The sequence below is a fragment of the Excalfactoria chinensis genome, chromosome 21 (genome assembly GCF_039878825.1).
Source record: "Excalfactoria chinensis isolate bCotChi1 chromosome 21, bCotChi1.hap2, whole genome shotgun sequence".
NCBI classification, from domain to species: domain Eukaryota; kingdom Metazoa; phylum Chordata; class Aves; order Galliformes; family Phasianidae; genus Excalfactoria; species Excalfactoria chinensis.
Window position 1 is genome coordinate 2013230 of NC_092845.1, and position 21137 is coordinate 2034366.

A 21137-nucleotide genomic window follows, 5' to 3' on the forward strand; every position below is an offset into this window, starting at 1 on the left:
GGGTGGGGCGGGGGGAAGGTTGCAATGCACACACATATGGAATCATAAGAGATCCCTGAGTCCAACCCCAGCCCATCCACACTGAACCACGGCCCCAAGCAGCGCATCCCCACGGTTCTGAACACCTCTAGGGACAGTGATGCCAATGCAAGACACCCATAGATCAATATGATATCCGAAGGCTTGTGCGTAAGTGTGCGAACTCCAACATGAGGTCATTAATTCACTCATTAATGCACGCGGGCGGCACCGCTGTTTTTGTTTACGTGCCGGAGTCCTCCGAGACGCCAGGGGGCGCTAAAGCACCGCGACACTCTATCGCCCATCCTGCTCAGCTTCCGGCTCTTTGTGATGACGTCATTAGGGTGCGACGTGCTGACGCCCGCTATTTGGCTGAGCAGGAGGTGAGCTCGGCGGCCTGCCCGCTTCGGTTTGGTTCGTCTCCGTCACCTCAGAGCGGTTCGATCCGACCCGCATGGCTCGGCTCTGAGTGGAGATGACCGATCAAGAGAACAACAACAACATCTCCGGTAACCCTTTCGCCGCTCTCTTCAGTTCCATCGCCGACGCCAAGCAGTTCGCAGCCGGTCAGAAGCAGCAGCTGAGGCAGCTGGCAGGTCAGGGCCGGGCCGAGGGCTGGGGGGGGCTATGGGGGCTGGGAGGGGGCTATGGGGGCTGGGGGGGGCTATGGGGAATGGGGGGGGGCTATGGGGGCTGGGGGGGGGCTCTGCTGCTGCCGATGGGGGAGGCGGGCCGCTCTGTGCTGCCTTGTGTTCATACGGAGCCTTTCCGTGTCTGTGAGCGCCGAGGAAGGAGCTCAAGAGGTTTTATTTTACAGGAGAGGAAACTTCGGTCAGTCAGGATGACTCCGATAACAGCGTGTCCGAAAGCCTGGATGACTGTGATTACTCTGTGGCGGAGATCAGCCGTTCTTTCCGGTCCCAGAGGGAGCTGTGCGAGCAGCTCAACATCAATCACATGATCCAAAGGATCTTTCTTATCACTCTTGATAACAGTGAGTTGCTCCTGCTGTCCCGCTGCTGGTGGTGTGGATTGTTTGTGGAGGCCTTCATAGGGCCTCAAGGGGATGGGATGCTGGTGTTCTGTTCTCTGGGTGAACAGCAGGAGGCATGGCCTGTCCTCAGACAGCAAGCTCCGCTCTGGTTCTTGTTCAGGTGTAAAACAGCCTGGGAGGAATGCAAGGTGGAAGAGGTCTGTGTCCTCGAACCACACACCTGGTTCATATTCTATGTTCCCAGAACCTTGAACAGAGCTTATGTGTTTGCATTATACCTGTAAGGGTGAGAGAAAACTACGTTACGCAACTGCTGTGAATGGCTGTTTCTGCCTCTATCCTTGAAAAAACAGTCCTGAGAATTAACATCTCTGAGCATCATCCTCTGCATGCAGCAAATGGAAGTGTCACTTAGCATGTCTCAGATCTAGCACCACTGTGCTGAGGAGCTCGTGCTGCTCCTGCTAAGTGGGGCTGCGTGGGGCAAAGGTGTGAATAGAGAAACTCCCTGAGAGCTTGGGGTCTTGTGAGGAACCATGCAGTACCCCGAAGCTTATTTCCTACAAGTGATATCAGTGTAGGAGTGCAGCTTCTAATGATGTGGGGTCTGTGCTTGCAGAAAAACATCTTGCTGGATTCCCTAATGAAATGTGTTTTAAGCAGGAGCTCATCACATCTATGTGAAATTGGACAGGGATGCTGGGAGGTGGGCAGTGCTTCCCTGCAGCAGCCAGTAGCAGATGATTGCCTCTGCCCCAGGCAGGATCCTGCTCGCAGATTTCACTTCCTGCAGTTATGTTCTATCGACTGTGACTACAGGTGATTTATGTTCTCACCAGGTGATCCCAGCATGAAGAGTGGAAATGGGATTCCAGCTCGTTGTGTGTATTTGGAAGAAATGGCTGCAGATCTGGATGACCAAGACTGGCTTGACATGGAAAACATCGAGCAGGTATAATGACTGCGTGCCTCATATCTCATGCAGTTCAATGACTGTCCAGATAGAGACTGCATCAGGGCTACAAGAGAGATGCTGATTGTAACTGGCCAAACTGTTAAAATCCTGGCTCGCAGGAGCTGTTTCACTTTCAAGCTGTTTTTTTTCTTGTATCTAGGCACTGTTTACCCGCCTGCTGCTGCAGGAGCCTGGAAACAACCTGATTTACATGACTTCTGCTGGCACACAGAATCTCTCTGCAGATCGAGATGCAGGGGAGAAACAAATCCTACGCTACCTCTATGCCTGTTTCCAGAGGGCAAGAGAAGAGGTAACTTTGTTATCTAAAAGCTGATCTTTTCATGGCAAGAGGTGGACGTGCAGCCTCTGATCCATTCTGTTCTTTCTGTGCAGATAACCAAGGTTCCAGAGAACTTGCTGCCCTTTGCTGTGCGCTGCCGAAATCTGACTGTGTCAAATGCTCACACTGTTCTTCTCACCCCAGAGATTTATGTCAACCAAAATGTGTATGAGCAGCTGGTGGATCTGATGCTGGAAGCATTGAGAGGAGCACGTAAGTTTGAACTTAATTTATGTCTTAGTGAGGTTACTGTTAAGAGTTGTGAGGCTTTCTGTTTTGTTCCAGCTGTGTTTCTTTGCAAGTGTCTTTAGTCCTCCAGAGGTTTACATTTTGCAGTCAGAATGACAATGAGATCTCCTGTCTCCTCTGAGGAGGTGGTTCTAAAAGGCATTCTGAATTCTTGTATCTGACTGCAGCAAAGAGAGTTTCAACATTGGTAAAGCCAGTAGGACCGGCGCTGTGGCTCAGATAAAGCTTTGACTCCCTTTGTCATTAGAAAGAAGATGAAGAGGGGTGCTGTGTTTTGGTTGTAGCGTATGCATACTGTAAGATCTGGCTGCACTGAGTGTTGTCAGTAATTGCTTTGTGTCCCTTGCTAGATTTTGAAGACATGACTGAGTTTCTTGAGGAGGTCATAGAAGCCTTAACGATGGATGAGGAAGTGCGGACGTTTGGGGAAGTCATGGTTCCAGTGTTTGATATTTTATTGAGCAGGATCAAGGACTTGGACCTTTGTCAGATCCTGCTGTACACTTACTTGGATATGATCCTCTATTTCACAAAGCAGAAAGATATAGCGAAGGTATGTGCTCTTCAGTTATCGGGAGCTGTTTGCTTTTTTGATTGTTATGGGGAAACCCAATTGGTTGGAATTATATCATCTTAGTGTTGTCCCATAAATGCTTCCATAGCATTGCTCAGAAAGACAAGAGGTAGAATAAGTGGGAAAGGAGTTTGCATGTGACAGCGGGGAAGCAGACAGCAGTCCTAGAAGCAGATACTCTGTGGCACTTCTTGTGCTCTTCTTGTTTTCAGAAACTCATCTACAATGGAATTCTGATTTCAGTTAGGCTGCTGCACGTTCAACTGTTTTCCCTAGGTGTTTGCAGGGTATATTCAGCCCAAGGATCCCAGCAATGGACAGATGTACCAGAAGACTTTGTTAGGTGCCATTTTAAACATCTCCTGCTTGCTAAAGACTCCTGGTGTGGTAGAGAATCATGGGTATTTCTTGAATCCATCCCGATCCAGTCCACAAGAGATCAAGGTGCAGGAATCCAACATTCATCAGGTAAGACTGAAGCGTAACATTGCTGCTTCTCAATGGGTTTCATTGGTCTCTGCTTCTGGGTTCAAGTGAGAAGACTGGATATTGGAGTTGTGTTCTTTAGCTGGTTCTTTAATAGCCTGGCTTGTGGCTAAGCAAGTCATAGAACTACTCTAGCCTGTAGATTCCATCTGTAAGATGTGGATGGGCATAACTGCTTATTCAGGTTGTATCCAAAGCCTTCATATTGACCTTATCTTTATGCTGCTTAAGAAGTCATCACTAGGGTACTTGCAGGGCAGATCCTAGCACCAAAGCTTAAGATGGTATATGCAGATAATTTACCTTTGTTGTAATTACCGTGAAATAGTTTTTTCAGTGCTTTTCTGGTAATTAAAACATTGTCTCCCAAGCAGATAGAATGACGAGCAGCACTTTTGCTCTATGAAATTAAATAGCTTCCCTCCCGAGATCAGCAGTGCTAGTAGGATCCTAGATTGTTTCAGAAGAGAGAAGCATCACAGAATAAGGCACAAACACAGCCCTCGTTCTGCAGAGAAGCATCCTCAGGTGCAGGTGCTTTTCACAGAGAGTGAGATTTCCAGCCATACGTTCTTTCAGGTTCGTCATTTTCTGCCAAGAATTTTGCTTGTATTTCCCACAGAACCAACTTGCATTTCAGTGTGTTGTTCATTATTCTGGCCTCAGGTTTTGAGTGATTCATAATACAGGTGTCACAATGATAATTTACTTTGGAAATCCTTCCTTTTGAAGGTGGGAAGTTGTCTGGACAAGGGACAACTCTGGAAGCATTAATAGTCAAAAGAAGCCTTCAGATCATGACTCCTTCAACCATTTTCTGTTCCCTGTAACAGTTTATGGCCCAGTTCCATGAGAAGATCTACCAGATGCTCAAGAACCTGTTGCAGTTGTCTCCAGAGACGAAGCACAGGATTCTCTCCTGGCTTGGAAACTGTCTGCACGCTAACTCAGGCCGTACCAAAATTTGGGCTAATCAGATGCCAGAGATCTTCTTCCAGATGTATGCCTCAGATGCCTTCTTCCTGAATTTGGGAGCTGCCCTCCTGAAGCTGTGTCAGCCCTTCTGCAAACCAAAATCTCCTAAGCTGCTAACCTTTAACCCCACTTACTGTGCCCTGAAGGAGCTGAATGAAGAGGAGAGGAGGAGTAAGAATGTACATATGAAGGGTATGTCCAAAACCTGTGGGAGCAAGTGAAGTAAAAAGGGATCTTCTCAGGTCTTAACCTCTCCAGTGCATGCTTTCTGTACATTGGTAAAGGGTGAGTTAAGTGAGAGACTACAGAGGAAAAGGTGGAAGAGATGAATTCAAATGAAACACTGCCCAGTGTCACTTGCAGGCATTTCATACTATCAGGAAGAGCTCTCTTGAGCCCCTATCAAAGCTTAATGCAAAGATGCTTTTGATTCTAGGTTTGGAAAAAGAAACGTGTTTGATACCTGCTGTGACTGAACAAGAGCCAGAGTTTGCAAACAGCTACAATCTGGTGACAGAAAACCTGGTTCTGACACAATATACCCTTCACTTAGGATTTCACAGGTAATAATTCTAGAGCTGTGTGTGTTCTTACAGAGCTGGCTGCTGAGAAGGTGTTAGAGGTGCTACTGAGACATGCACTTTGGGAGAGGTTTTATGTCTTTGGGATTTAATAATTGATATTCAGAAATAATGTGAAAGCTCAAGCTTTAGGTAAAAGATCGTTCCCAGTGCTGTTATGCATCCGCATGTGACTACATGCGTTTTTAGTGCGTATTCAGAGTTGAGAGATGCATTTTGACTGACAACTTGAGCATCGGGCTGACTAATGACCTGTGTTCAGTCAGAGCTATAACAGCCTTACAGAATCCACACGACCTATAGTATTTGAACATCTAGGTGCTGGATTGGAAGGGCTCGCTCAGTTCTGATACCTTCTGAGCAGGCCTCTGTTCTTTTGCTTATCTACTAGAGAGCATCTCGGGAGCGGAGTGTGAGGTGTCAGAACTGCTGCACTAAATTGATTTTATTCGAAGCAGCAGTGCAGGGTAACTGGCCGTTTCCAGGAAACAATTTTCTGGACACCAGAATGCACTATTTTTATAGCTTTCTTCTCTAAATTGTTGCCTGGATACTATGAGGTCACCACTGATTCAGGCATAGTCCCCTTCTGGTTTATTATCTAAATATAGAAATAGATGAAAAAGTTATGCAAGTGGCTTGTTGCTGGGAAACTGTCACCTCTCAGGCTTACCCACACCCTGACCTTGGGAACCCAACAAGGTTTGCAGCTGCGTGGGCTCGTTGTCTGCACCACTGCAGAGTGCTTCGTAGGAGCTGCTGCTTTACCAGGCTGCTCAGCCAACCTCTTTAGTGTTTCAGGAGGATTTCTTGTCCTCTCAAGCGCTGGCTTGCCTTTCTTTATGCATTTCTTGCTACTGACCCCTGGAACAGATTATTTGCAGGGAAATAGCTTAAACAGAAAAGGTACTTGCTTGCTGCACAGAACGTCTCTAACAAACAAGCTACGTTCTAGCTAACAAGCACGGTGACTTCTGTATTGCTTAGGCAGTCTGTACTGAACTTAATTGCATCTTGTCTGATCTCTTGCCTTGTTTTCCCCGAGTAGGTTGCATGACCAGATGGTAAAGATAAACCAAAGCCTTCACCGCCTGCAGGTAGCGTGGCGAGAAGCTCAGCAGAGCTCCAGCCCTGCTGCTGACAGCCTCAGGGAGCAGTTTGAACGCCTGATGACCATCTATCTCTCCATGAAGACAGCGATGACAGAGCCACAGATGCTGCAGAACTGCCTGAATCTGCAGGTGTCCATGGCAGTTCTCCTGGTACAGCTGGCTATAGGAAACCAAGGGACTGAGCCTCTAGAGCTGACATTTCCATTGCCAGGAGTGGAAAACAGTGCATTGGCCTATGTACCAGGTGAAGCCACTTCTGCTGGTTTGCGCTGCTGCACGTAAGGGTCTGAATGTAAAGCAGCTTAAGAAGTGCTCTGTTCAGAGTGTTTATGCATACGTGGCATCTTATTCTTTAAGATTCCTTAAGCACCAGGGTTTCCCCTTAATTTTTTAACTTTGTGAAGGTTGAGTTATAGAACGTGTAAGACACTGTAGCGTTGAGTCAGCTGCAACTTCAACAACATCAACACTGAGATCATAGCATCCAAAACAGGCAGAGATCTCTCAGTTAACCCAGCAAGCTGGTCCTGGTGCTGTCTAGCTGAATACTGGAAGTGCTGTCCAAGGAAGTGCTTTGCTTTCCAGGGGAGAGGATACAGTGCTGCTGCTGGTAGCATTTTTCTTTGCACAGAATATTCTCTTTGAAGAGGGTCATTAACTCTCATAACACTTGCAGCTCTTTCAGGTTACACTTCAGATTTTGATTGCTGCTGACCTTTTAAAGATCCCATGCATTGCCATGTTGCTGTTTGGCCAAATCCTGCCTTGGTTTACTGTTCTCCCTGCACACTGAATTCTGTTGTGTTGAGACTCTCTTCCCTTGAGCTTCTGCTATGTAGCAGTGCATAATATCAACAGAGAGCTGCTGGGTGTCACCCTGTAGAGTGAGTTTTGAGATGAGCAAAGTGGATCCTGTGCATTTGATTTCTTCAGGCTCTGTATTCTTCGTGATTTTGCTGTTTCTACTAAAAAGTGCTGTGTGAGCAGCTTGATGAACTCACATGCAATCTCTCCTCACAGAATTCTTTGCAGATAATTTGGGTGACTTCTTCATTTTCCTGCGGCGTTTTGCCGATGACATCTTGGAGACTTCTGCTGATTCCCTGGAGCACATCCTTCACTTTGTTACCGTTTTCATGGGTGATGTGGAGAGGTACGTGCAGCCTCAGGTATAAACCCTTTATACTTACTGCAAAGCACCTGGATAGAAGCAAAAAGGTGGGAACAGTCAGAGGTGCCTTGGGGGCTTGGCTCATGCATCTGTAGGTTGCTTGATCTCTTTGGAAAAATCCTATTCTGCTCACAGAAGGCACTAAAAGCTGCCTGAACAACTTGTGCTTCACAGGAGGCAAACAGAATATTCAGCATCTTAATAGTTATACAGTCATACTGTGCGGGAGCTTGGTCATTCTAGGTGCCAGTGAGCACTGAGGAAGGAAGGTTTGGCTGTTGCTGTAACAGTAACTGCTGCTCATCTCCAGATGTTGTTGAGTTTTTCCAACACTCCCAATACTTCTTCTAACCTGAAGAAGTTACTTCTGTGCTTTCTGGTTACCCTGGCACTCTCATCTACACAGGTCATATGCTGCAGGAGCACTAAGAGTGTGGATCACAGCTGGAAATCACTACCTAATCAAAATGTACCTGTAAGGTTACTTATTCTGCTGCTTCCCACGGTGCTGTGTACATGAAAACAAGCTGAGTCGAATTTGGATGCTAGTTGTGGTCATCTGGGTGTGGGTTAAAGTGCTGTATTTAACAAAAACTCATTTTGAAAGGGTTTTGAGTGGGAGTTGGTAGTGATGCAAAGAATCAGATGTTGTTCCTACAACAACCTGCCTTTGCTTTGTGCTCCTGTATGACATAAGACAGTGCTTTGTAAGAGGCGTTTTGCTAGTTGCTACAGGAACGTCTTGGAGTTAATCTTCAAGTATCCCTTTGAATTCTACTGTCTTTTCACTTGCAGAATGAAAAATCCTCATCTGCGAGCTAAGCTGGCAGAAGTGCTGGAAGCTGTGATGCCTCATTTAGATCAGGCCCAGAATCCACTTGTCTCCAGCGTGTTTCATCGTAAAAGAGTGTTCTGCTCTTACCAGCATGCTGCCCACCTTGCTGAGGCACTTATCAAAGTCTTTGTGGATATTGAGTTTACTGGTAAGCATGGAAGGGGAAGAAGTCGGTAACAGGTCTCTGACTTCTCCAGGAGCTGTTCTTTATAATCCCCCAGAGAGCAATAGGAAACACATGCTGTTAGAGGAAACGCATCTGTGTAGCTGAGGCAGTCATTTTCCTTCCCAGGGGGTTCTGTTGGACTCTGTTTGTTTCCTGCTGCCCTACATACGATTGGCACTTCCTGCTCTTTGAAATAGGAGAAATACTCAAGAGCTGAAGTGCTGCCTTTCTTGTTTGCTCGTGTCTATTTCTGCTTGGGATGCTGTCAGGCACACTGTCTATCCATTGACTGCACCCTCCTGTTGTAAAAGTATCCCAGGTGATCTTAAGCTGTGATCTCAGCAGCCACTTGTACCTCCCCCTTGTCCATTGTACCACAAATTGTACAGCAAACACTATAAGGAATTACAAATCCCTACCTGTGCCCATGGCCAAAACGTGGTGCTCTCCCTTCTGTTTAGGTGACCCTCATCAGTTTGAGCAGAAATTCAACTACCGCCGTCCAATGTATCCCATCCTGAGATACATGTGGGGCACGGATTCATACCGACAGAGCATAAAGGTAAAGCAAGCGGTGTAAATCTAAGCACGTCTGTGTAGCTCCTTACGGAGCATATAGCTTTGTGTCGTGCAGTTTGGATCAGAGCAGTAATCATTTTCTTGTTATTTGCAGGCTTTGGCTGATTATGCCTCAGAGAACCTGGAGGCAATGAATCCTCCTCTTTTCCTGCGCTTCCTTAATTTGCTCATGAACGATGCAATTTTCCTGTTGGATGAAGCCATACAGGTAGGGTTTTGTGTCTGTGCTGCAGGCGTCGTGTAGAAATGGTTCCTAATCCCTTTTAGATGGCTGATTACAGCAGTGCCCTTTTATGTCCAGAACAATATTAATATACTTCTGTTCTTTGGATGAATCCTCGCAGTAGATACATGCTGGGAAACTCAGCTGAGCCAGGTTCATGATCTTGCAAGCATCAAATCTGGTATAGCAAAAGCCATGGTAGAAGGGATTATGGCAGAAGTATGGTGGGGTCTGGGCCAGCGCTCACAGGGCACTTGATTCCATTCCCCTTCATCTTGGGGGACGGATCAGAACAAAAGGAAACAAAAAAAGCTTCCTTTTTTTTCTTCCCAGATGGAGAATGAAGTGCTAGCAGGGTCGGAAGGAAATCTGCCTGTTGTTAATCTGGATGCAGCCAGGCTTTAAATGAGTTCTGCAGTTTTTGATTATCAAATCCCCTTGGCCTTTCCTCAGGTGGTGTTGGCTAATAAGGACCTTTTGTCTCTAGGCAATTTTCCATTAGGTTTACAAGGCAAGTTTCAGCTGGATTTGTGTCCCCATATGTGATGATTTCTCACCGTGCCTTCCAGAGCCTCTTGGTGCTGCCAGAAAGTGCTTTTTGTGGAGCTTTTTACCTGTGGCAGAATGGAGGCTGGCAGATCAGACAGGTCACATGAATATTGCACGTCTGGTTTCGAACATCTACAGACTTCATACAACTTGTCAGTATGAGCAGTTGTATGTTTTATTACAGTTATGCACCTACGAGCCCTTTCAGGTGCTCTACCTTATCCTTCCATAACTGACCTCTGTCAGAGTGGAGCAGATAACATCTGAGGTCTTGCCATTAAGTTCCTTAGGGTGGTGAGGAGGCATTATAACACAAGTAAGCTCTTATTTCTTGCTTGTTAGAGCTTTTGAAACCAAATGAACTCACGGCATCCCCCTCTTGAAAAATATGCTTTGGTTTTGCTGCCTCTGTCTCCTGAGGTCAGGCAGAGGAGCAGTGAGATTTGATGCTTTCTGCTAACGTTGCCTACATGTGTTAAAGTGGAATCTGCCATAAGAAAGGTTGCTGACGTTGTACTGATTCACCAGAGGAGATGATGTGGAATGTGGATGCTCTCTGTGCTGAGCTGTGCTGAACATCTCTGACAGTTTTCTTGGTTCACTGAGGTTCTTCTCTGCCTACATTGGTGCTGGCAGCAGGTTACAGAGCGAAGGTTCTATGAGGAGCGATCCTAATGTAGTCCATACCTGCTGCAGACATTCTGTTTTGTAGCATCTCCCTGCTAATGTTCTCAGGTGGTGATGAGGGAGCACTCTGGATTAGCTTTCGTTGCTTATTTGTTGCCTGTTCTCCTGAGGTTGCTGTGGGAGATGTATTCCATGCTCCTCTAACAAGCACACGTGCCTCTTCTGTGCCCTGAAGTGACTGGCTGAAAGGAAAGCATCTTAGTCTGCTTCACTCACGCAGCTGCTCCCATATGTTTCCCTGCTGTGTCTTTACAGTACCTGAGTAAGATTAAAATTCAGCAGATAGAGAAGGACCGTGGTGAGTGGGACAGCCTGTCCCAGGAGGCTCGTCGGGAGAAGGAATCCAGCCTGCAGATGTTTGGTCAGCTGGCTCGTTTCCACAACATCATGTCCAATGAAACCATCGGTACTTTGGCCTTCCTGACATCAGGTAGGAAGAGCAAATCCTGCCCACCGGGACCTACAGAACTGCATTGCCTGGGAATTGGGCAGGTCTAAGTAGTAGTTTAAGTATTGTCAGACAGGGACTGGATTGCCGTGAAGCTCAGGGAACTGTTGGTTTCTGTTCCAGAAATCAAGTCCCTGTTTGTGCATCCCTTTCTTGCTGAACGCATCATCTCCATGCTAAACTATTTTCTGCAACACCTGGTTGGCCCTAAAATGGGAGCTTTGAAAGTCAAGGATTTCAGCGAGTTTGACTTCAAACCACAGCAGCTAGTTTCTGACATCTGTACGATCTACCTGAACCTTGGGTATGTGACAAGGGAGCGCTGGAGGTGGGATGTCAGAAGTGCTCGTGGAGAAGAATGGCCTTTGGGTGCTTTGAAGTATAAACAGGTTTATGTCTGTCGGACACCGATGATGTTTGCAAGGAATTGGAGCTCTTAATTTGGCCTAAAGTGGGACTAGATGTGCTGTGCACACCAACACCTGCACTGGGATGGGAACTGCAGCTGCAGTTAGGTGAACATCTGGGGTAGCAGAGCCCTGTGACCTCCTTTGCCACAGGGTTGGGAGTGTTTTCACGGGAACAGGAGTCCTTAATGGGCCGTTCAGAAGCGTGGTGTGCTCTCCTGTAACCGTTCTTGGATTACACAGGGAAGACAGAATTACTAAGAGTGGAAGCTGAGCGTAATCACAGTTCAATTCATCCCATGGGTCTCTTTGGAGATGACCTGGGAAAAAAAACATTTGATTACAGTCAAGCTTTTCTCTCTATACCATGTAACTTGAGTTCCTTGCTCTGGTAACGCGGCCATTGAGGTCACTGTGATTTGCAGCCAGAGCAATATGAATTGTTAAACTCTTGCTTTCCTTTCACATTGTGGTCCAGGGATGAAGAAAACTTCTGTGCCACGGTACCGAAGGACGGCCGTTCCTATTCACCAACACTCTTTGCCCAGACAGTGAGGGTTCTGAAGAAAATCAATAAGCCTGGCAACATGATAGTGGCTTTCAGTAACCTGGCGGAGAGGATCAAGGTGAGAAGGAGATAGGATAAAAGCCAAACAGAAATGAAGCTGACATCCTTTTCCATCTGTTTCTGGCTGCACCTTTGCCATGAAGCTGTTCTGGGAAATGGTGCTTGAAGGTGTGTTTGGGCAGCTGAGAAGGCTCCTTTATGGCACAGACCTCTATAAGTTGTTGCATGCAGTTCTTCAATGCACCTACAGATGTATGAGCATATAGCGTGAGAAGAGAAATGCATGCAGGCTGATAGCAAGGCTTGGCTATTGAAGCTTGTCACCTTCTAGTGGCAAATGTTTGTATGTTAAACCAGGCTCTCCAACCTGTTCTGTGGTCCATTAAGGTGTTCTTTTCAGTCACGGTGATGTTCAAAGCAAACCTGTATTTGAAAGAATAAGAACAGCACTGGGAGCTCTTGGGTTCTAAAAGCTGTGTGTGCTTGCCAGTCTCTTGCAGACCGTCAGCAGCAGGAGGAGGAGACGTACGCAGATGCTTGCGATGAGTTCCTGGATCCCATCATGAGCACTCTGATGTCTGACCCAGTAATCCTGCCATCATCCCGGGTCACTGTGGATCGCTCAACCATAGCCCGGCACCTACTCAGGTATGAAACATAGGCTTAAGTGCATCCTTGTTTATATTAAGCTTCCTTTGGCACTGAGTGCTTTTCATGGGGCTTTTCCAAGTTGGAAGCTTGGGATGGGGTGGGGTATGCAGTCTTGGGGTGATAAGTTTGACTTATCTCATGGTATCCAGTGACACACGGGCTCAGTGTTGGCTGAGTAAGTTCACTTAACAGCAGGAAGATTGTGCTGCTCTTCCTGACCAGTCTTCCTTTTGTTTCCCCTTAGCAAATGGGCAGTCAAGGTAATCTCCTCAATGCTCTCTTTCAGTGATCAGACGGATCCTTTTAATCGGAGCCCGCTCACTATGGACCAGATTAGACCAAACAGGGAGCTGAAAGAAAAGATTCAGCAGTGGCTCGCAGAGAGAAAAAAGCAGAAGGAGGAGCTGGAGGACACACTGAACTGAGAATAAAGATCTCCATACGCAGACATGCAATCATTGGCGAGATGAATGTCCTGCAGTGATGAAGGCAGTTTCTCCAGAGCATCCATGAAACTTGCCACGTGAATGAAGAACACACCCAGCGTATTGCACCACACCTGGAACCTCTCCTATAGTATCTTCTTTTTCTCTCTTGTTCTGTCTTTCCTTTCGAGAAGTACCGTTGAATACCAAGAATTAACACTGCGCTGTCGCTTCCTCACCTCTGTATCTTTGGGAAGCTTCAACCTCTTCTAATTGTCCCATTGCCCCTGTACTAATTGCTCTCTGTGTTGGCTAACGACTGCCATGTTACTTTTGCAGTGACACCAAAAACGTCCTTTGCTACCCCAGCCTCTTCTGTTGCTGTTGACTCCCGAGTCGTTCAAAGGATGTGATCTTGTTTACTGTGAAAGCGATGCCTTTGCATCTGTAGGAGGTTTGAAGTTCAGATGTGAGGGGTTGGGGGGCACGGACTGAAAGGGGACAGTTATGCAAACGTGCTGATTGCGGAGCAGGGTTTCTTTTTCAGGTGTTAGATGGGATTAAGGGGTGACAAAATGCAATATGCTTGTACAGTCGGCTGGGGAGGTCTGGCAGCTCATAGAGCTCCTGGAGGGAGAAATTAGTGGCAGAAAAGCTTCTGCTTTAGCTTGGAGGGATGACAAGGCTGCTGGTTCTATAGGAGGAGCTCGTAGGGAGCTCGTCATTAGCGGTTCCTTGCTGTCGGTGAATGAGAGCACCCCTTGTCTCAGAGCTCGTCCGGAGCCGCGTTGCCCCCCGCCTCAGGCTGTGTACGTTCTCCCGAGGGTCGCTATAAATCCTCTCTGCCTTCACTCCGTCCCTCGCTTGGTTTCTCGCCGCTCTTTGGGGACGCGGGGACGGACCGGCACCGCGCGGGTCTCGAACCCGCCGACCTTCGGGAGGCGCGCCCCGCCTCGCTCACGTGGTGCGGGGTCCTTATGCCGCCGGGCGGGCTGCCCGCTGCAGACGCCTGCCGGGCGCACGGAAAGCAGGCGCTGCGGACAGGCGCTGCGGCGGGGTCCTGAGGCGGCGGCGGGGTGACTTTCAGACATGGCGCAGGCCGCGCAGAAGCTGGTGCAGCGTCTGAGCACTCGCGGGCCTCAGCTGCTGAGCGGTGAGCGCCGGGCGGCCGCTCTGAGCCACGGTGGGGCGGGGAGGGAGGGTCGGCTCCGGTTCTCAGCCGGCTCCGTGCGCTGCGATGGAGGGGAAGGGCGCCGGGCCTGGCCTGGGGTCGGGAGGGCCGCTGTCTGCTGCCGGGGCTCACCCTGCTCCTCTGTGCCTTCCAGCTGCTGTGGCCTACTCCAAGCCTCGGCTGGCCACGTTCTGGTACTACGCCAAGGTCGAACTTGCACCTCCGACCCCCGGTGAGATCCCCAAGGCCATCGACAGCATGAAAGCCATGGTCAGGAGCTTTCAGTCCGGTCGGCTGGCGCAGCTCACGGTGAAGGTAACGGCTGGTTGAGTGGGGATGGATGGAAATAGGCGGCGTGTGCTTCCCTGCAGGCATAGCCAGGCAGGGCCGTGCATGGCAGTGTAAATCCAAGCTGCCTTATTGCTTCTGCTTCTTATTGGCTGCTTAGACAAGGCTGCTTGCAGGACCCTTGAAGGAGCTGCAGTTCCCGGCTCAGTATCCGGTCAGCCATACACCTGTAGTTATTGGTGCTTCCACCCTATTGCGTTTATATTAGGAGTGCTCACAAAGCCAGGGATGGGTCTTTGTGGTTTGCATCTTCCACAGTCCTTCTGTTATTCATGGGTGTTCCTGAACGTGACCTTGGTGTCTGTTACTAACAGTGTGATAGAGCTGATAGCAAACAGACGTTGAGCTTGTTTTCTGTTTTCTCCTTCCTGGTATCTATGTTTTAAGGTGCATTTAACCTCCAGAGTGTTACGTTGTGAGGTTTAGGATCTGTTCTGAGTAATTCTGATTAAGCTCAGTCGAAGGGGAAGACAGGGATCGTCTGTGGACGTGTCTTATAAGGAAGGTATTTTATGCTGCAATAACATGTGGAGATGGGAGCTTTAACATACGTGTCTCATGCTGCCCTCGAGGAGTTCCTGCTCAAGCTGGACAGCCTGTGTCCTGCTTGCTTTGTTAATCCTCACGCACTGCAAGTCAGAGATGTGCAGCTCTGGTGCTGCCTTCCTGCATGGTGAGCTTCCATCTCATTGCCTGCGTGTCCATGAGGAAGCTGAGGCTGCATTTTCTGCCCGGAGCCTGATGTTAAGTCATCTGCTACTGCAGTTTGCCTGTGTCTTTATTGGTAACACGCTCCCCAAACCAGAACCTTAATGTATATGAAAGTCTGATCAACTGGATAGGGAACAAATCAGCCAGCTGAGGTAAACTGGCCATCACTCAGGAGAATCCCTCATATTACATGAGGTTTTTGGTAATGCTTGAAATCACTCAGGCATGTTAAGGTCTTGTGTTATTCCTTGTGACCATTGTATTCAGCCATTATTAAGTCAGCTTGTTTTCAGTGTTGGTTTCTGCTGTTAAAAAGGGCCCTCTGCTGCAAGCCTTGGATCATGATCTTTTCTCAACCATCTACCCACGGCCCTTTCGCTGTGTGTCTTTCAAGTCCTTCTGAAGAGGCATCTCATTGCCTCAGCACTCTCGTGTTTTTAAGGCTTTATTGGTGCCTTTCACCTGCTGCCTGGCTCAGACGAGCTTCCTTCCTCCTGCTGCTGCCTTTGCTTAATTCAGCACCCTAAGCAGCCTCATCTGAACAGAGGGTTTCTGTTGTCAGCTCTGTCTGTGGAGGGCGTCACATTGTCTCTAACTCTCACAAATGCAATTCAAAAATAGGTTTAATGTGTGTAACTATGAGGTACAGCTTGCGAAGGAACAGTGATGGCCGTCACAGAGGATGTGCATAGTGCAGCTGAGATTGTTAAGGAAGGAACACAGAGTGGTGCAAGCCCAGTTCAGCTCTTATAAGACATTATTTATACAAAAAACTTGTTGTTTTCCTGTATAAGTCCCAGGATGGAAGAGTTCTGCAGTCTCTTCAGGCTCTGGCAGTTGCAGTCTGTGAGCCACAGGCAAAATCAGCCTGCAGAGTGGTATTTTCAAGACAGGGTTTCACCACCAGCATTCTAGCTTGACATACTTTCCTCGTACCATGGAAAACAACTGAGCTGCTGTCAGCTGCCTTTGAAGCTCAGAGCATTTACGGGTCAAGAGTTGAAAGTGTTTTAATGTTTCAGCGTCGTTTCAGCTCTTCCACAACTGTAGCAGAGCTGTGCTGTGTTCTCTGGGCTCCTGTCATTATCTGCTCAAGTGGAGAGAGCAGGGAATGGATTTGCCCAGTCAAAGCTGTGTCACCTGTTTTGGTGCATTGCTTGGCCCTGAAATTCAATTAGTTTCCTCCAGGTTTGGATTTAGAGCCCTTTAAAATCACTTCTGAAATAAAACATCAGCCGATGCAGCATTTAATGTCTTAGAGCCATTTTAACAGCGTGGTCCATTGAGGGGTGAATGAATGTGGTGAACGCTCACCTGCACGTCTGCTTTTGGTTTAAACTGTTGTCTTGCCCATCGGATGACTGCTTTGCTAGTCATGCATGGTGTCTGATGACAAGAGCAAGAAAGGAAGCTGTTGCAGGAGCAAATATTCTAAATTGTGGCTTTTTTTTCTTTCAGGAAGCGCTGAGGAACGGTTTGGTGGCCACAGAGGTGCTGATGTGGTTTTACATCGGTGAGATCATAGGCAAACGAGGCCTGATTGGATACAATGTTTGAAGACTCGACCTCAGTAACACAGTGTTGGCTGCTGCGGCCCCGAGCCTGTAACACAAATAAAGCCAGGGGCTGATGTAGAGTTGTTGTGGTCTTTTTGCAGTGGTTGGGATGTGAGCCTGGCTGTGACCTGGCAATGTCACCAGTAGCGGGGAATGGCTTCTCTAACGCAGCTGCCTGAAGGGCATCTCAGCACAGCAGGGCATGCTGCTGAAGTGACTCCCTTTCCTCTGCCCCTCCCTCAACATGTGGGGCAGCATTAAAGCTGGCTTTGGTCAGTTGTGCTGCTTAATCATTGTTTCCGTGCTCGATGTTCGGATAACTTGTATGCAACGAGCTACAGCGCTGCAGAAGTGCAGAGACTGGCCATTTCAAACTGACTATATGAATACTTTCTCTTGTTTCTGAATATATTTAACACCAGACAGTGAGAACGTGCAAGAAATCACAGTATTTGAAGGTATCAGAGGATACCTTGGCGTTGTGTGTATATATATGGTCTTATAGCATCGTTCTGTGCAGTTTGGTTTCAGGTTGAAACTTGTGCTGCAAGACTTTGAAGGTAAGCAGAATGGTACCGTGCACATCATCTTAACTCGGCTCGAGCTGTTTAGAAGTTCACAACCTTGCCTAAACAAATTCTTTATAGCCATATCTGTAGAGCAGCTTGGTAAGATTAACAGCGTTTCAACACAGTTCCCTTCTCTCTAATTTCTAAAGGAGGTCTTTGAAGCTTTCAGTTTTGTTCTTAACTGGTTGGTTTTTTTAGCTGTCAAAATAGTCTCCAGTCAGTATTGCTTCCTGATGCTGTGTTCAGGTGCTCTTTTGATCCCCCGGGCCCTGTGTTAAGCTCCTTGGTGACCCTCAGCCCTCCAGCCTGGCTGCCCCACATCGCACAGCTCTGGTGATGCTGTACTTGTAGCAGAGTTATAGCGTTATGTTTGCAGCAGTCTCAACTCCCCCAACACTCTGGAGTGGAGCCTTGAGGCAAGATGCTGATGGGCAGCATTATTTTCTCTTGTTTTTCTGCATGCACTGTCCATGTCCCTCCCTGGAGGCCAATGGCCCAGTGTTCAGAATTCACCACGTTACAGAACTGGACCACTGCTGTGGCTCCACACTTGACTCCTGACCCAGAGTGGTACCAGGCAGAACAGGATGGCCTGCAAAGAGCTCCCCAATGGAAGGGCTACAGTAACAAAGGATGCATAGGCAGGAAAGATCGCTTGAGATAGCTTTGAGGCAGCCAGCTGTGTACTTATGGCAAGCAGCTGCATAGGTTACAAGCTAAGAAGATGATGCTGGACTTACTTCACTGGAGTCTTTTAAGACATTCTCAGCCCTTTCAATGCAAAGTTTGCCAGACTTCATGGCTGGAATTCTCACAATTTGAACAAGGCAAATGGGGAAAACTAGGCTGGAAGAACTTTTGGACTTCCACAGGTAAATGCATCAGGACTTGGGCTTCCAACCTGCTATCCAGAGCTACTGCCTTGCTTTCTCCCTTCCCCAAATGCCTCTGAGGAGATGATGTCCCAGCCAAGCAGCGAGTGAGTGTGTATTGGGTGTTCTGGGGCTGATGGCTCTGTTTCAAGTAACTGAATGGCACTTAACTTAAGCACGGCTGTCTACAGGTGCTTGGGAAGGGCTCTCCTGCCTCTTCTCCCACACTGCTCTGCTGTCAGATACCTTGCAGGGGAAAGCAATGAATCCCAAATGTGGTAGTACACAGTGGGTCCGATGTGTTGGAGGAGCCTGTTATGCAAGTAAGCACATGGTTAACGTGGAGGGGGGATGAGGGGGAAGGGGCTTGTTTCTTCTGTTTCTGACTGACAGCCTTGTGAACTACTGCTGGGCACTCCTGATCTCCCAGTTCCATAATCCATCACCCAGCTGCGAGGGGAACCTGATGAGCCTCATAGAGGTGGGCTGTAGCACATATACTGGGTGACAAGAGAGGTCAAATGTGGGATTAAAAGCACGACTGATCCAGCCCCAGCATAAAGGAACCAACCAGAAGGCAAGTCTATAAGGTCCATCTGTGCGACCTGTGTGTGCTGCTTGTGCCAGGATGAAAGCATGCAACCAACCCGGGCAGCTCTGGGCCCTGTGCTGCAGCTTGCTGTTGGATTGCAGTGGCTGTCAAGCTCCCTTCATTGAGAACGTGAAATTCAACTTGACTAGGAAAGGCTTGGACACGCTCCAGTCCTCTTCATGCTCCCTGGAGCGACAGAACCCATCTTATTTTAATAGACAACGAGGGAGGGAGAAGGAGTCCTAACGAGGAGTGCCGACCCCCAGCCCCGCTCTGTGCACGCAGCGCCTGCACCCCAAGCAGCCCGCACGGCCCCTGCTTGTTTGCTTCTGTCATTTGCCACTCTTTCCCTCCAGCCGATCGGCACCAGGTTATTTCCCTTCCTGCACACACCGGCTTTGCCTGACAGCTGCGGCTCGTGTCTGGGCAGCGCTGTTTTCCAAGGGAACAAAGCGGCACTTGTAGGAATTTAACCCCATTCTCCCCACACGGCACAGCGCTGAGGTGAGGCCGCACCGTGACATCAGGGCTCCGGAACCAGCCTCTCTCCGGCACCATCCCCGCTCCTTCCCGGCGATGACGGCGGGAGGATCCCCGCAGCAGCCCCGGGGAGCGGCAGGTAGGGAGCGGAGGTGGGAGGGGGGGCAGGACGGGCGGCGGGGCCTCGGCTGCCGTGAGGCACCTACCTGCGGGTGGGGCCTCCTCGCAGCCTTTGGGCCCGGGGTGGGGGGAGGCCGCGGCGGTTCCGAAGGCTGGAGCCAGCCCTCCGCATCGCGACCCCTTCCCTTTCTCTTCTACCCCCCCCACGTTCTAACCCTGTGAGGCCGCCCCCGGGCCCACCGCCCGCCCCGCGGCCTGGCTGCGCACCGCCGCTATGCGGGACGCCCGCCCGCTCCTCACGCTCCATGCCCGGCCCGGGGCTGAGCCGAGCGGAAGCCCCGCGCCCCGCATACGGCCCAGCGCTATGCAGGGGGCTCGCGGGGCGCCTTATGCCTTATGCGCGATCCCGGGCAGCCGGGACTCGCGCTCTCGCTCGGCATTGCCGTGACGGTTATGTGGGCTGCTTACGGCCGCCTTGTGAAACAGCCCGTTTCTGGGGCTGCCGTGCGAGGAGCCCCGCACCTGTATAACGCTCCGGGTTATGACGAGCTGCCGCGGCGGCTCGCTGCACTATTCAGGTCGAGGGGGCGCGCTGGAGCCTTAGCCCGGTACCCTGTATATCGCCCAGCGTTATGCCGGGCTCTCACCGGTTGCGCGCGGCTCATCCAGGTGCCGGGGCGGCGAGATGGCGGCGCCCCGCAACCTGCATAGCTCCGGCTCTTATGCAGGACCTTTGCGGGCCAACGACGAGATATGCAGGGCGCGGGGCGCGGCCCGGCCCCGCTCTCTGGCTCGTCGCCTCACAGTAAAGATGGCGCACAGCGGTCGGTGGCGCTTCCCTGCCCGGCCCGGCAGCGGCGGATGGGGCCGCCGAGGGCTGGGGGGGTCCCGGCTGCGGGTGCCGGCCGTGCGGAGCCTGCGAGCGGCCGAACCGGCGGCCCCGGAGGCGGCGGGCGATGGGGAGCGCGGCGGCCCGTGCTCCGGCGGCGGGGCGGCGGGAAGCGGGGGAGGCGGGGCAGCGCCGGGCTCCGGCGGCTCCGGGGGCCCCGCGGCCGGGGTGGGACCGGGCTTCGACGCGGCTCTCCAGGTTTCGGCCGCCATCGGCATCAACCTGCGGCGGTTCCGCGCGGCCTGCGGGGCCGAGGCGGGCAGCGGAGAGGTGAGGAGGGGCCGGCGGGGCGGGAGGGAAGGGAAGGAGGGAGGAGGGCGCGGCGCGGCCCGGAGCGCGGGTCCCGGCCCGCCAGCATCCCCGCTCCGCCCCGGCGGGCGGCACACCCCCTGCCCGCGCAGCCCCGGCCCGCGCCGCCGGACACACCTACCGCGCCGCTCCGCACAAAGGGCGCGCCCCGCCGCCGGCTGCCCGCCGGGGGTGGCGGCGGGGGGCGCCGCGGGAGCAGCGCGCGGCGGGTGCCCGCCGGGGATGGCGGTGGTGTCGGCCCGGTGTCGGTCCGGTGCCGGCCCTCCGCCCGCCCGCCTCCGCGCCGCGCGGTCCCTCCCCGCGCACGCGACTTGCCGCCGGTGTGTCCTCCCCGCCGCCGCCTCCATTATCCTTCTCCCGCGGCTCCTTCGTCGGGAAGGGCGGCCCGCGGTGGCAGCAGAAGGCGGGTGAGGAGCGCGCTCCCCGGTACCGGGAGGGATGGAGGGATGGAGGGAGGGGCCGCTGGCAGCAGCTGTGCATCTCCCCGGAGGAGCGATGCTCGGAGGTGTTCCGGCCTCCGG

The 21137-nt window shown here is 50.6% G+C and overlaps 3 protein-coding genes across 6 annotated transcripts in view; all 3 read left to right on the forward strand.

The window, feature by feature from the left end:
• The first annotated feature begins 350 nt into the window (after positions 1 to 350).
• UBE4A (ubiquitination factor E4A) lies at positions 351 to 13849 on the forward strand. The gene is made up of 19 exons (XM_072354946.1): positions 351 to 617; positions 839 to 1015; positions 1855 to 1967; positions 2131 to 2283; positions 2367 to 2526; positions 2913 to 3115; positions 3413 to 3604; positions 4456 to 4789; positions 5034 to 5160; positions 6227 to 6534; positions 7311 to 7443; positions 8257 to 8444; positions 8924 to 9024; positions 9136 to 9249; positions 10756 to 10930; positions 11072 to 11252; positions 11834 to 11981; positions 12414 to 12571; positions 12861 to 13849. Exons 1-19 carry the CDS (start codon positions 497 to 499, stop codon positions 12997 to 12999), a joined length of 3225 nt encoding a protein of 1074 aa, XP_072211047.1. The 5' UTR covers positions 351 to 496; the 3' UTR covers positions 13000 to 13849.
• Positions 13850 to 13993: 144 nt separating this feature from the next.
• Positions 13994 to 16865, forward strand: ATP5MG (ATP synthase membrane subunit g). Its single transcript, XM_072354948.1, has 3 exons — positions 13994 to 14152; positions 14325 to 14485; positions 16688 to 16865. The coding sequence occupies exons 1-3, from the start codon at positions 14089 to 14091 to the stop codon at positions 16784 to 16786; spliced, it is 324 nt and encodes a 107-aa protein (XP_072211049.1). The 5' UTR covers positions 13994 to 14088; the 3' UTR covers positions 16787 to 16865.
• Positions 16866 to 19218: 2353 nt separating this feature from the next.
• Positions 19219 to 21137, forward strand: part of KMT2A (lysine methyltransferase 2A) — a 45805-nt gene continuing 43886 nt past the window's right edge. For 3 of the 4 annotated variants that reach the window (XM_072355135.1, XM_072355136.1, XM_072355138.1), the window contains exon 1: positions 20203 to 20577. In XM_072355135.1, coding sequence (XP_072211236.1) covers positions 20230 to 20577 — 348 coding nt within the window. In that variant the 5' untranslated portion in view covers positions 20203 to 20229. Of the gene's footprint in view, positions 19438 to 20202; positions 20578 to 21137 lie in introns of those variants that run through there. The other variant, XM_072355137.1, reaches the window with a different exon arrangement.

Coding starts and splice junctions, on each gene's coding strand:
- UBE4A (XM_072354946.1), top strand. CDS start 497: ATGACCGATCAAGAGAACAACAACAACATCTCCGGTAACCCTTTCGCC. Junction 3,605..4,455: donor AGGAATCCAACATTCATCAG/GTAAGACTGAAG, acceptor TCCCTGTAACAG/TTTATGGCCCAGTTCCATGA. Junction 12,572..12,860: donor ATAGCCCGGCACCTACTCAG/GTATGAAACATA, acceptor GCTCTCTTTCAG/TGATCAGACGGATCCTTTTA.
- ATP5MG (XM_072354948.1), top strand. CDS start 14,089: ATGGCGCAGGCCGCGCAGAAGCTGGTGCAGCGTCTGAGCACTCGCGGG. Junction 14,153..14,324: donor CGGGCCTCAGCTGCTGAGCG/GTGAGCGCCGGG, acceptor TGTGCCTTCCAG/CTGCTGTGGCCTACTCCAAG. Junction 14,486..16,687: donor TGGCGCAGCTCACGGTGAAG/GTAACGGCTGGT, acceptor TTTTTCTTTCAG/GAAGCGCTGAGGAACGGTTT.